This window comes from Colobus angolensis, unplaced genomic scaffold, assembly GCF_000951035.1.
Source record: "Colobus angolensis palliatus isolate OR3802 unplaced genomic scaffold, Cang.pa_1.0 Scaffold256, whole genome shotgun sequence".
Lineage (NCBI taxonomy): Eukaryota > Metazoa > Chordata > Mammalia > Primates > Cercopithecidae > Colobus > Colobus angolensis.
Genome location: NW_012115777.1, coordinates 4,461,409 through 4,476,644, shown reverse-complemented (window position 1 = coordinate 4,476,644; position 15,236 = coordinate 4,461,409). Strand labels below are relative to the sequence as shown.

General features: G+C 37.9%; 1 protein-coding gene across 1 annotated transcript in view; it reads left to right on the top strand.

Annotated features, from left to right (window-relative positions):
• The window catches only part of RASSF8 (Ras association (RalGDS/AF-6) domain family (N-terminal) member 8), a 79,565-nt gene extending 71,166 nt beyond the window's left edge, over positions 1–8,399 (top strand). Inside the window, exons 3-5 of the mRNA XM_011946988.1 lie at positions 3,152–4,041; positions 6,236–6,380; positions 7,361–8,399. Of these exons, the coding sequence (XP_011802378.1) occupies positions 3,152–4,041; positions 6,236–6,380; positions 7,361–7,482 (1,157 nt within the window). The 3' untranslated portion in view covers positions 7,483–8,399. The remainder of the gene's footprint in view (positions 1–3,151; positions 4,042–6,235; positions 6,381–7,360) is intronic.
• Positions 8,400–15,236: the final 6,837 nt, after the last annotated feature.

The window sequence follows — 15,236 nt, the reverse complement described above, 5'->3', positions numbered from 1 at the left end:
TTTCAAAAATTTTATGTTACTTCATAGTTGTGTATTCTGCTTTCTTAAATGAAAGTAAGCTGTTATCCTGTTTTCTTTTAATTCATGTCAGTCAGTCATTCAGTAAGATTTCATTAATGCATTATAATCTGTATGTGGGTTTCTTCGGTATATAAATTTAACGATTCTTAGGATTAGTCTCAGTCACTTCAGTATTTAAAAGTATAACTAATATTTTTTTACCCCATGTTGGATCAAAATTACTTGACAGTGTCACTTAGTCGTACAGTGCAAATACAGCTTAAACTACAAATGCCACAGACAGACAGACAGACAGACAGATACTCCTTTTCATTCATTGTAAGATTACATCAAAGTAGTACACAAGGTATAACTAAATGTATCCATGTGGTCAAATACACTGAAAGGAGTTTTGCAGGAGGAATCAGAATCTGTGTAAATGAAGGAAATAGAATTTGTAGAGCGCTGCGAAGTTATGGGTATTAAAAACAGTGATTATGGAATTTAATTCCTATATAAAATATTTAAAACCCAATTTATATAATAAAATCAAATCTATTCATTTACCTTTTTTAAAAAAAAGCTTTTTTATACAGCTGGATGGAATTTTTGGCCCAGTAGTACTAAATGTGCATTATTTAACAAAAGCAAATGCTGGCAGTAAAAGCAATTATAAATAATCTTCTACTAAGACAATCTCAGAGGGTAGCAGTACCAGCAAGCTCTGGAAAATTAGATTTATTTTTAATTATGAATAAATTAGGATCTTTAAAATTTTTTGTTTAGTTCATATAATGTGATGATTCAGTTTTCCTTTTAAAGATACTTCACTGGGCTGATAGAATTGGAAAGAACTCTACCGGTTTATCTAACCCCTCCTGTTACTGAAGGAGGACACAGAGGTTCAGAGAAGAGTAAGATTCCTAAAAGTAGTTGATAGGCAGAGTGTTGTGACCTTTGAAGCAGTTTGTACACATGGGACAGTTTTAACATTGCAGATGTGTCACGTGGTTTTTCTTTGGGAGCAATTAGAGTAATTTTTAACCTGAAAATTATTGGAAACATTTTTTTATTTCAAGAAGCTAATCTATTGTGCTAAGATTTTCCTTTATATCCCCCTTATTAGCCTGGGCATTTTGATAAACAAATAATATTATCTAGCACTTTTCAATTTCACAAACATTTTTATATTTTACATTCTCACGTGACTCTCAGAACAACCATGTCAGATAAGGAAATACTACTCTTATTCCACAGATGAGGAGACTGAGGCTAAAGGAAATTTAATTGTTCAGATCATGTAAGCACAGTAGGAAGCAGAGCCACATTTGAACTCAAACCTTTCTACTCCAGAACCCTTGTCCCGTCTACTGTGTCTAGCTTTACATAGTTGGAAGAGTTGCTTTTTGAAAGTCAGGTTGTTGGGCAAAGGAGGGGAAAAGAAAAAATAAATAAATAAATAAATAAAAGATTATTGTGATGACACATCACTATTTAAAGGAATTCTGTGGTCAACCCTTTTGTTATAGGAAAAATGTCTTAATAGCTACCATGTGTTGAATGCCTGCTGTGGGCCAGGCAATGTGGTAGGTGCTAACCCTCAGAATCTGCGAAGCATTTTAGAAGGGAAGTTGTGCTGCTTATCTAGTAAGGAACTCACGTAGGATTATTTGCCTTCAAAGCCCCAACTTCCAGCTGCACCCCAAATTCAGGTCTCCCTAAAGGAGAACACACCCATATGCTTATAGTGAAATCATTTTTTAATGTGCTACTTATGAATTGCATACATGGGTGTTGATATTTACACATCTAGATTTCCATTTATTGATGCAGTAATTGCAAAAAATACTACTGTTGGCTCAGAAGCTCATGAAATTTAAAAAAGAAAGCCAGGAAGGTAAATCAGTAGCTGTTTATACAAGTATAATTGCTGGATGGCAGCGTTGGGTTTGTTTTTTTTTTATGGCATTACACTCATACTCTTCTGAAACTTTATCTTTCATAATTATTACATTCAGTATATTTTTCAATTTATATGTGATTGTATTCTGTTTTTGTTTTGTTTTGTTTTGACAAGAGTCTTACTCTGTTGCCCAGGCTGGAGTGCAGTGACACAGTACAGCTCACTGAAGCCTTGACCTCCCAGGATCAGGAGATTCCCCCATTTCACCCTCTCAGGTAGCTAGGACTACAGACGCACAGCACCATGCCCAGCTAATTTTTTCATATTTTATTTGTACAGGCAGGGTTTCACCATGTTGCCCAGGCTGGTCTTGAACTCCTGGGCTCAAGAAATCTGCCCACCTTTGCCTCCCAAAATGCTGGAATTACAGGCGTGAGCCACTGCACCCAGCTCGCTGGTTTGTTTTTAGTAATATTTTGCTCTGAGTTTTTTTTTTTTTTTTTTTTTTAGAAGAATCTTTGATACTATCATATTACCAAAACTGAACAAGTCTTCTCTTCAGGCCCCTGTTTTTATATGAATTTGGTTTGAAGAGTTTTTTCATCGAGCTGATTTTTTATTTGCCATGGGTGTCCAGGAAGATGCCAGCTGTGTGAGCAACGGGTTGGTAGAGCACTCAGGTGGAGATGGAGAGGAGACCTGGGCAGCTCCTGTGGCCGAGTCACAGGTTCTCCACTGGTCCCCATATCTCCTTTGAGGAGAAGAAATGGGGCCTCCAGCCCTCCCAAGTTCTGAGGTGGAAAAATTCAAGGGATTTGCACAGTGGAAATGTATTTGAGTTTTGAAGTTCTACCTCATTCCTGGACCAGCCCCTCATGCTTCACATGGCGATTCTGTTGTCCTTTGTTTCAGCTAGAAAATAAACTTTGTTCAGTCTTGCCCCAAATGAGAAGTTCTGGGCAGTCAGGTATTCGGCAAGAGTGTAAGGGTCTCACCCAGGTTTAAAGTATGAAGTTGAATTTCTAAGCAAGCCTGAAGAGATGTGCGATACACATCTTCTGACGTTATGTTGTTGCATGTTGTGAGGGGTTTGGTGTCTTCAAGTAAAGGTTTTAAAGGCAACCTGGACTAGACTCTAAAACTTGACCCTCTGATGCTAATCAAAAATACACAATCATCAAATGGCATTCTTACTCCATTTTTAAACTGTTACATATCCCATTTTGACAACTTACCTTTTTTACATAGGTCGAACTGGAAGGTACACCCTTATAGAGAAATGGAGAGATACTGAAAGACACTTAGCACCTCATGAAAATCCTATCATATCCTTAAACAAATGGGGGCAGTATGCTAGTGATGTGCAGCTCATTCTACGACGAACGGGGCCGTCGCTCAGTGAGCGACCCACTTCAGACAGTGTGGCTCGAATTCCTGAAAGAACTTTATACAGGCAGAGTCTGCCCCCCTTAGCTAAACTGAGGCCTCAGATCGACAAATCAATCAAAAGGAGAGAACCGAAAAGAAAATCACTGACATTTACAGGAGGTGCCAAAGGATTAATGGACATTTTTGGAAAAGGTAAAGAAACTGAGTTTAAGCAAAAGGTGCTGAATAACTGCAAAACAACAGCAGATGAGTTGAAGAAGCTGATCCGTCTGCAGACAGAGAAGCTTCAATCCATTGAGAAACAGCTGGAATCTAATGAAATAGAAATACGATTTTGGGAGCAAAAGTATAATTCCAACCTTGAAGAGGAAATTGTCCGTCTAGAGCAAAAGATCAAAAGAAACGATGTAGAAATTGAGGAGGAAGAATTCTGGGAAAATGAGTTACAGATTGAACAGGAAAATGAAAAACAGCTGAAGGATCAACTTCAAGAAATAAGACAGAAAATAACAGAATGCGAAAACAAATTAAAGGACTATTTGGCACAGATCCGGACTATGGAAAGTGGTCTTGAAGCAGAAAAATTGCAACGGGAAGTTCAGGAGGCACAGGTCAATGAGGAAGAGGTTAAAGGAAAGATCGGTAAGGTCAAAGGGGAAATTGACATTCAAGGCCAGCAGAGTCTGAGGTTGGAAAATGGCATTAAAGCTGTGGAAAGATCTCTTGGACAAGCCACCAAACGCTTACAGGTAACCACATTTTGATAAATAGAATGTTTGGCCCATTTAAAATAATACCTTCTTGGAATCTCCTTTTCATCATTGTCAGTTTTTCCTTATATTCAAAGAATTAGAAACCCAGCCTTGTTTAAAAGTTTTGTCGAATTCTTGTGACTTATGACAGCTTAGATGAGAGCAGTAGCCATGCGGATCCTTCTCCATGGAAGAGCCTTGTCTTACGGTGGCAGTTGTAACATTAGATAATGGAATGGAATGGACACTAATGATGAGATAGTGAATCTCACCTTCTCCTTTCAGAGATAGGGAAACCAGAGCTGAAAGAGCTGTCCACGGATTGGTTGGCCAGGGATTGTTGTGGCTAGCTGACTGTTTCTCTGTCACTTCTCCATTGTTGCCAGCCAATCCCAGCTTCTTTCCTGACACATAAACAGCCCTCCTCTCTTCTCCCCTCTCCAGGGTACCCTCCTTTGCTTTCCTGAGAGAGGCACGAAGATTTCTGTCTGATTTTCCCCCTTTCTAGTTCACGTACAAGAAGATTTATATTTTGCCACTTAAACCCTAATCACTCAACTTACTTTTCCTGGATACCCATTCTTGAAAAGACCTTGTGATTATGTTGCGAAAGTTGCAAAGATGTATCAAACAGTCTCTATCAGATGAGATGAGATGAGAAAGAGACACAATTGATTACAATATGGCTATTTAAATTTAAATTAAGATTAAATAATAAGGCAATTAAAATATTAAATAATTTAAAATTCTGTTTTTAGTCACACATGGTCACATTTCAAGTGTCCAGTAGCACGTGTGGCTGCTGTACTGGCCATGCAGACAGAACATTTCCACCATTGGAGGAGGTTCTGTTGGACTGGGCTGGTTTAGAGCTTACTATTCAAAGTGTAGTCCATGCCAGGCAGCTTCAGGGTACACTTGTAAGAAATTCAGAATCTACATTGAAACAAGATGCCCAAGTAGTGCCTGTGTACAGTGAGGTTTGAGAAGAGCTGCTTTAGAGTATCAACAGTTAGTTCCACAATCAGAGAAAGCTGAGGTTTTAGGAAGAACTGATGTGGTCTCCTTTCTCCGTGACTATCTGTAGTAAGAGATAAAACTACCACCCACATTTTGAAAATCAAGAATTTCTCATGCAGTAGAAGGTTGGCAGTCTATAATTTGTCAGTATTTTACTACTGAGATTCATTTTGACATTTAAAAAGAGGTACAATTGGAAGTTGTGTTGCTTTTGATATCACTTACAGAACACACAACACAGTCATTACTAGTAAATCCCTCTAACCCACTGAAAAGTGTCTGATAATCAAATATTGATATGTCCCCAAGTACCCCCTACACTCAAATAAATGGAGGAAACAACCATTCACTTCTAATCTCTTCCCAACCCCTACCAAATCCTTGAGACCCACCCAGCTTGGGTAGAGCCAGGGTACTTTTTCTTGTATACAGCAGAGGAAAGAAAGAAATAAAAAGCTGTTTAAATAATAGGATGCCCCTCCTTGCTTGTACAGCTTTCCAGCTGTCCAAACTTGATCTCCTCCTTTAAGGCTCTGTAGTTCTCTAATCTTTGTCGAGGATTTAAGAATTCCATCGTGAGAATCTTGTGGGAATCTTGCTTTCCTTATGCTGTAAGATAAATCTCAGTAATGTATCACATGAAAATTGAAACAGCTTACAAAAAACAAGAACTTTAAATCCACAGACCAAATTACAGTTAACTTTGTAGTCATATGTTAATGTGAAGTGGTTAATATGTAAATTTGTGACCAACTTAGCAAGATTGCTATAACACAGAGATGGGTAAAAACCTGTGGAGTTTTTTTCTTTTTATTTTCCACCAATGAGTTTACAGGCTGAGAAACACATTTTTGTTTTTGTTTTTTAATGAAAGTTTATAGACATATTTATTTCATAAGAGTGCATAATGGTTTTCCAGAGGAAAGCATCGCATTTAAGAGGACAGACTGATGAAACTATTGTTTTCTCTTGGCTTATATCTTGGCCTACACCACAGAGTGGAAGTGACCTCTTTAGCCCATCATGTCAATATAAACCAGATTTGTTATATGTCCTTTTATGACAGCAGATACCCCACATTTAACCCCTGTAGTAGAAGGATTGTCACTAAGATGTCTTGCACTGTCCAGTAGTGAATCCTCAAATTTAAAAAGTAATAATTTCCATCTAGGACAAAGAACAGGAACTGGAGCAGTTGACTAAGGAGTTGCGGCAAGTCAATCTCCAGCAGTTTATCCAGCAGACGGGGACAAAAGTTACCGTTTTGCCAGCGGAGCCCATTGAAATAGAGGCCTCACATGCAGACATTGAAAGGGGTAAGATGTTGAGAAATATGGTTTATTTTCCCTTTATTCTCACTGCTTAACTTTTTTTGCTTTTGCTTTTTGAGACAGTGTCCCACTGTGTCACCCAGGCTGGAACGCCAGTGGTGTAACTACAGCTTACTGCAGCCTTGACCTCCTGGGCTCAGGTGATCCTCCTACCTCAGCCTCCTGGGTAGCTGGGGCTACAGGTGCATGCCACCACACCTGGCTGCTTTTCTTTTTTTGTATTTTTTTGTAGCGATGAAGTTTCACCATGTTGCCCAGACTGGTCTCGAACTCCTGAGCTCAAGTGATCTGCCTGCCTCAGCTTCCCAAAGTGCTGGGATGACAGGCGTGAACCAGCATGCCTGGCCATCTGCTTAATTTTGAATAAACTACTTGTATTCAGTTAAAATATTACCCTCACATTCATAGCTAATTTTTAAGTGGGACACTTAAAAATTCTTTTTTTTTTTTTAAACTTATTTCCCATTTCTAGAGGAAAACCAGTAACATTTAGGTTATTTATTTACTTAGGTGAGCATGTAATCACCAAATGTCATATCATTAGTTTTAAACTGCTTCTTTATTAAAATTTTTTTCTGAAGTATATGAGTCATAGTCTGTTAATTTGATTTTTGGCTCTGTCCCTTATGCCCCTTTTTCCTTCTAAAAATTATTATTTATTTGTACTGATATTTAAAAGACAGTTCCAAATCTGTGTATGCATATGGTGTGAGCAACCAAAAAAAGAAGCAAAATATTTGCCTTTTGTAAAGATCATTCACTGTTCAAATCACCAAAAACTAGTTTTATCAAAGAGACCCGAGAAGGTTTTAGCCTCTTCTCCCCCAGTCCAGGGCACACAGGGGATTGCAATTATTGCTCTATGCAGTTTTCTCTTTCGGGGCAGGAAGCAGTCTAATTTATTATATTGCTGAGTACTCCAAGTTGACTAGTTCATCAGGTGGCTTTCTTTGTTTCCTGTTTAGAGGCACCATTCCAGTCTGGGTCCCTGAAGCGACCTGGTTCATCTCGGCAGCTCCCCAGTAATCTCCGCATTCTGCAGAATCCTATCTCATCTGGTTTTAATCCTGAAGGCATATATGTATGACATTATCTGTCTTCAGGGGGGAGACCCAAAAGAGGTACCAAGGACAGTAAACTTCCTTTCTGATTTGTGCCAATGATGAACAGAGGATCTATTCCACAAGCCGCTGTATGTTTTTTCTCTCCTAAATTGCATACACTTGGAGCCATACCCTGTGCACTGATGCTAAAGAACAAAGAAACTGTGTTTTCACACATCAACAGTGTTGATATTTTTGTCCAGCAGCTGTAATGCAAAGCCTTCGTTTTTATTTGTAGTATTTTGAGAGCTTTAGGAAAGTATTATATAGTGTGTATACATAAATAAACCGTGACTTAAGTAAGAGTGAAGAGAAATTTGTGACTGGCTTAGTTTAATTTATTTCATGTAATCAATTAATGTGTGAATGTTGATGTTTTAATATTTTTATTGACTTGTCCTGTGACTGACTTACATTATATATTGTGTGATTATGACTGTGTGCATGTTGCCAGACTCCATCCATGCATTGCTGATTTATACTACACAAGTGTCCTAGGGTGCTCCACCATCCAAACTAACTCCAGAGGAAGCCGCTTGCATTTGTTTTGTGAAACTGTCCTAGCCAGTGCTTAACTAGGTGAAAGAATTCAGGGGTTTTTTAAATCTGGAATTTAGTCTTTCCTTTACAATATTTCCAAATATATTTGTGGCCTCATAGCATAAAATATATTTTTCATGAGGTAAATTGTATGTCTAAAACATTTGCAGTGTTTCAGACACTGTTGAACAAAAATGTAATTGTTAAGTATGTATCCAAACAGGCATGGGGTTTCCTGATACATCATGTGTTTTGTTTCTGCCCTGTCTTATCATTTACACTCGCGGATCTTCAGAATTGATCTAACATATAAGTTATAGGTATCTGAGGGCAGGGTTGGTCTACTTCAGGAACATTGCTTCATGTGTATGATCTATTGGTGTACACACCATGGGTAAGGTATTGCTCGCACATCATTTACTCTGTGTATTATGGACCATTGTATTTTCTTCCAGTCACTTAGATGGAAAGGAGATTAAACCCTAGGTACTTTTTAGCAAGAAAATAAAGTCAAATTCAGCATATGTTTTTATTTTTAGGCTTGACTTTTACAAGACATTAATCTCCATTTGTACATATGTTTTTTTATTTGTAAAGCCAAAAATGAGTCAACACCTTTTTCATGAGTAGTGACTTAACTAAGATTTACAAGTAATATTTAGACAGATTCAGTCAGACACCACTTAGCATTTTTACATTCCCTCTGGTTACATTTGGTACAGTATAATTAAGACTTTAATCAGAAATTTAAAGTAGTTTTAATTCTGAAATTATATCCTCTATTATTTACATGCAACAAAATAAAATTGAATTCATATAGTAATGCCGTGGTAACAATAGAGATATGTCTTATGCATGAAGGCAACTTTGGATGTTTTAACACATTTGACTTACTTTGGTTTAGTGAATGCTGACAATGCTGCTCTACTTAGGTTTCCTATGAAAAATTTTAAGAATGGCTATGAGACTGTATGGAAGCTTCTAGAGAACTGAAAGTAATAATGCAGGGTTGCCTTTTCTAGTGCAGCTAAGTGGCGGACCTCAACTGAAGATATGATTTTCTTTGGGTTCTTGGAGTTATCAAAGTGATCTTGCCATTATGTTACTTTACAAATAACTGAAGTAAATGATTTTTACCTAAATAACCACAACCTGTACACATTTGCTTACAATTTATAATAATTATTTTCTATCTACCTATATTTAAAATTAGAATGATTAAAAAATAATTTATAGCTTTTGTGACAGTAGTGATTTACATATGCCCAATATATGCCTTATTTCTAAATAACTCATTCTGTATAAAGTCATTTTGTTGTTCAGAGAAATCAAGATCTTATTCACAAAGAAAAACATTTTATAAATTGATCACATTTTATTTAAGTCAAAATGTTAAACTGGAGGCAGTATTAAACTTTGCAATTAGAAGTTTCAGAGATGCCTTAGCATACCATGAAAAACACTGTCAATATCCAACTTACTATAAATTGTTATCAGAATTAACCTAATAACTTTAAAGAAGGACAAGCAGCATCCTAGCAACTTGCAGTAGTCTTGGGTTCCCAGCATAGTGTCACAGTTAACGTCTCTGACAACTTCATCAGAATTTCCAAGCTGCCAAATAATCTTCATAGACCTGATTACTGATTACAGATTTTTAAAAATTTCCTAGATGAGGAAAGTATAGAAATGTGAATATGATGAATACATTGAGAAACTGTACTTTTTAATTAGTTATATTACTTCTGGAAGCACATATCTAAGGAATATTTTCTAATAATCAGAGGGGAAAAACTTGTTTTCATAGGAACATCTGAAGATACTTTAGTATATTTGTGATCATTTTTATCTATTGCAAATACAAATGAGTTAGATAAGTGCCACATCTTGGACACATTTCGGAGGGGAGTGGGCAATGGTATACAAAAATGCCAAATATAAAATTTTCATCTGGGGGGAATATTCAGGTTCTAAATACTAAATTAGATTACAATATTTTTTGTTTTTTTTAAAAAAAAAACATATTGCAACTTGTTTTATTGTGATTTTCTATAAGTATTAAATACATTTAAAGATCTTTTTATCTTGCCAAGAAATAATTTGGAATAGCGTTGGTATATTTGACCTTTTGAGTGTCTGTCATCCTCAGAGAATGGCCCATAGTGTGTCACCTGTAGACATAGTGCCCATAGTCCTTTTGTTGTCCTTCTGAGATATTTTGGTTTGATAACATTTGTTTTTTGTTTTTTGTTTTTTTTTTGTCTTGATGCACAGGGACTTTTTTATAATATGAGACTTCAGTTGGTATTAATAGGAGTTACCTATTTAATTCTCCCAGTCATCAATGAGCTAACCATCAATTCTTTTAGTTCAAATTAGTCATAAACAAGAGCTACAGCAAGACTGATAGAGTAAAAACTATATAAATACAGTAAAAAAGTAGAATTTATGGTGTGAAATGTGAAGTATAGCAGTATATAATGAGAACATGTAAGCACTTGCTTCCACAGCATAAATGTAATTTACACTTGCATTAAAGGAAAATTTTCTCTGTGAATAAGAGCAAAATGGTCTTTAGAGAAACAAACTGTTCATTTGAAGCCATTTCTGTGAACATCTTCCAACACAGAACTGTAATGGATTGAGGAAATAACACAGAAAAGACAAAAACTTTCGATTTCAGGCATGCAAAGTGCGTGGACAGTTCCTGTTGTGCATTGCCTTTGATAAATTGGGCCTTAATTTATATACCCGTGCTGTGTTCACATCCCTGTTCTACCTAAAGTTGTCTTTATTGGTTTATATTGTGTTAAAATTAGCTCATAAGTGTTACTTTTATATTATGTTTTTTTTTTTTAAGTTGCGTGTTTATACTATTTGCTACAGTATTTTTAAGTTTGGGGTGAAGGCCATCAGCTGTATCAAGAAGACAAAACAATCACTATTTATTCAGTATTGCTGCTTTACATCTCCAGAATAAGCTTTCGATGCCAGGACAGTGACTGCCTGAAAGCTGCGGGAGCTCTTTTCAATGCATTTTATATATTTTTAGAAACCAAATAAATGCAGAAAACTATTTAGTATACTAATTATATTAAACCAGCAGAAATATAAAGGCAATAAAGTATATACATATATAAGGGGGGAGGGGAAAGATTAAAAAATAGATTTACAGCCAGACATGGTGATAGCCCTAAATGTATTTCTCAATATGTTTTTCTTTATTGACCCTGGGAGGATTTGAGTTGCTGCAGCTTTAAATAGAAAATTGCCATGTTCACTAATTGTGAGCACATAAATATGCTTTTAGTACTGCTTTGCTTATGTACAAATAAATCTGTAATATGTATTATATGTAATTATTCTTTTCTTTGACTTTCATTTCAAATGTATATTTTCTGATCATTTATGAGCTGTAAAACAAAGAATCAATATTGGATATTCTCCCAAATAATAAATTTTCAGGATTCATTGGGACATTACAGTTGTCAGTTTGTTTCTTACATCCTTTATATTTTAAAATACAATTTTACTTCCTTTAAAAGATACTGGAGACAATAGGGGCACATATGACTGCACATAATTACATTTTTCATATATACTTAAAGAGTCATCTGTTGCTCAAAAGGTGGCTTATTAAAGTAAAACTGAATTAAGAAACTAATATGCCTTTTATTTCAAAAGCGAAAGAAGAAATGATAGCTTAATGAACCTCTGCATTCCCAGATTTCCCTAAAACCGTAAGTGAGAGGAAGAGAACTAACATTTCAGCCCCTACCACATGCCAAATGCAATACGGGGTACTTGTCACACTTTTAACATTCACAGCCATCCAAGGAACTGCTCCTAAATCACAACCCCTAAGTAACTGACACAGCATTTTAACCTAGATGTTTCAGACTGCAAGGCACTTTTCTATATTCCATGGGAGAGACGCATGAGCTTTACAGTGCCCAGTTTCTGCATTTTAACCACTTCTAAATGTGGAAGTATATAAACTCATTTTTATAGGAATATTTTTATAAGAAGTTAAATGTTTAGTTAGAAATTACACGTGGGGGCCAGGCACGGTGGCTCACGCCTATAATCCCAGCACTTTGGGAGACCAAGATAGGCAGATGATTTGAGGTCAGGAGTTTGAGACCAGCCTGGCCAACGTGGCGAACTCCCGTCTCTACTAAAAGTGAAAAAAAAAATAGCCAGGCGTGGTGGCGAGCGCCTGTAGTCCCAGCTACTCAGGAGGCTGAGACAGGAGAACCACTTGAACCCGGGAGGCGGTGGTTGGAGTGAGACAAGATCACGCCACTGCATTCCAACCTGGGCAACAAGAGGGAGACTCTCTCTATATGTATATTTAGCCAAAGTAGTATTTATTGAGCCAAAGTAAATTTCCTCGTAATTTCAACTGTCTTTAAGGCCACATAGAAGAAACAATTTCCCATCTATATATATATATAGAGAGAGAGAGTCTTGCTCTGAAAAAAAGTCTCACTCTATATATATGGGAATAATAGTACGTTATAAAAACAAAGATGAAATGAAAAAAAGTCATTCAAAATACCAATAAGCCCTAATTTGGGGGACTTTCAAATTTTTAATTATCCATCCTGTCCTCTAAAATCATGTTTTGTTAATGGCAGAGCAAGAAACAGGAACTACTGTTAACTTCAGTCACCGCCCACTCCACATATGTGTGCTGTGTCTATTAGGAAAGATCAGTGGAATCCTATAAAATGGGCATAAATATGCAGGATGTGTTTATGCTTTTCACAGACATTTAGTGAGCCGGTTTTTGTCCGGACACTGGACTGAGAAGCATATATTTGTTCTCTAAGGAGGTTTACACTCTTTTTTTTTGAGATGGAGTCTCGCATTGTTGCCCAGGCTGGAGTACAATAGCCCGATCTCGGCTCACTGCAACCTCCGCCTCCTGGGTTCAAGCGATTCTCCTGCCTCAGCCTCCTGAGTAGCTGGGATTACAGGTGTCTGCCACCATGCCCAGCTATTTTTTTTTTTTTTTAATAGAGACGGGCTTTCACTATGTTGGCCGGACTGGTCTCGAACTCCTGACCTCGTGTTCCACCCACTTCGTCCTCCCAAAGTGCTGGGATTACAGGGGTGAGCAACCGCGCCCGGCTGGTTTACAGTCTTAATGATAGAGATGACAACTTCAGTACAACATGTTAAGAACCACTATAGGGGCAAGGATAGGGTGTGATTGAGACAAACACATTAGGAGATGCTTACCCCAGCCCAGTGTGTTGGAAGATCCTGGAGAAGGTGATATAAACCGAAAGAGCTGTCTGGTGGAGCTATAGCCAGACAGTGAAGAGCCGGGGAGGTCCAAGAGAGATGGTAGGTAGGCATCTGATCATAAGGGGCCTTAGTTGCCATGGTAAGGAGTTTGGACTTTATCCTGAGAGCCACAGGCGAATTTTAAGCGTGGAAATTAAATGATTAGCATGTTAGGAAGATAATTCTGACTGGATATGTGAAGAACTGACTAAAGGGTCAAGACTAGAGGCCAGAAAGACTACTTGAGGGGCATGTAGTAGTCCAGGCCAGATGCATGTAACAAATTTTTATTGAGCACCTTCTTTGAGCCAGGAAATGAACCAAGCAGGTTATAGATATCCTAAGTAGACAATAAGAATTAAAGATAATCCAGGTGTTTACCACTTATCCACAGCCTTAAAAGGTGGTGGAAATGATGCTGTGGGTCTCTCATTGACTAGTCACAGATAATCTGTTCTTTGTGGTGGTGGGCAAGGGGTTGGCACAGGAGCAAGGAAAAAGAATGAAAACATGGAGAATAGAATATGTATTCAAGAGGTGGGCCTTCAGATGGGCTTCCTTTCTGTAGAGTGTTTTTGCAGTGTTCCCTGTGAGAATGACTTGGATTTGGAAGAAGTGCTCTTCTCTGCACCAGATTTAGCCATCCAAATCTCATCATCCAGTATGTTGGAATCCTGTTTTCCCAGCATTATACTTGACTACATGTTCTATATCCACCACTCTCTTGTATCTGCCATATGTTGGTGTCCAAGGTGATAGAGGGTCTGACATGGTCCAGATTGAAGGAAGTGTAGAAAGTGGACAATACAAATTCCGTGTATGCGAAGTCAGTATTTGCAAGTCTGCTGCAATGCTGGAAGTGTGAAGATCAAATAAACAAATTGGAATACTTGGTAACAAAATATTTGTAAGCATAAAGCAAATCATAGGCACTTTAAACTAGAAACAATGAGCAACAGTCACCACACAAAAGGGAGGCAGGGGAGACAGGGAGGAATGTGGCATGTACACCAGGAACAGCTCACTCAGCCAAGAGAGGGGCTCGCCAGGCAAAGCGCTGTGACAGTCATTGGGCACAGCCACAAACTGTTCCTACATCACCCACCAACGCCAGCCTACATCTGAACCCTTCGAGGGCCACACCATCCCAGACCACCTCGACAAGCTAAAAAGGTCCCCTTTTTATTGAGCCAAAGTAGATCTCCTTGTAATTTCAGCTTTAAGGCCACATAGAAGAAACAATTTCCCATCGATAGGACAGCACTTCAGGTATTTGGGGACATCTATGATGCCGCCCAGTCTTCTCTTTCCCAGGCTACATATTCCCGATTCTTGCAAATAGTGCAGTCTTCAGTCTCCTCTCTCCTGCACACACACTACACCAATCTTGAATGTGGCAGCCAGGTCTGATAACAAAACTTTTTTTTTTCTTAATTATACCTTAAGTTCTAGGGTACATGTGCACAACATGCAGGTTTGTTACATATGTATACATGTGCCATGTTGGTGTGCTGCACCCAGTAACTCGTCATTTACATTAGGTATTTCTCCTAATGCTATCCCTCCGCCAGCCCCACACCCTACGACAGGCCCTGGTGTGTGATGTTCCCCACCCTGTGTCCAAGTGATCTCATTGTTCAATTCCCACCTACGAGTGAGAACATGTGGTGTTTGGTTTTCTGTCCTTGTGATAGTTTGCTGAGAATGATGGTTTCCAGCTTCACCCATGTTCCTGCAAAGGACATAAACTCATCCTTTTTTATGGCTGCATAGTATTCCGTGGTGTATACATGCCACATTTCCTTAATCCAGTCTATCATTGATGGACATTTGGGTTGGTTCCAAGTCTTTGCTATTGTGAATAGTGCCACAATAAACATACATGTGCATGTGTCTTTATAGT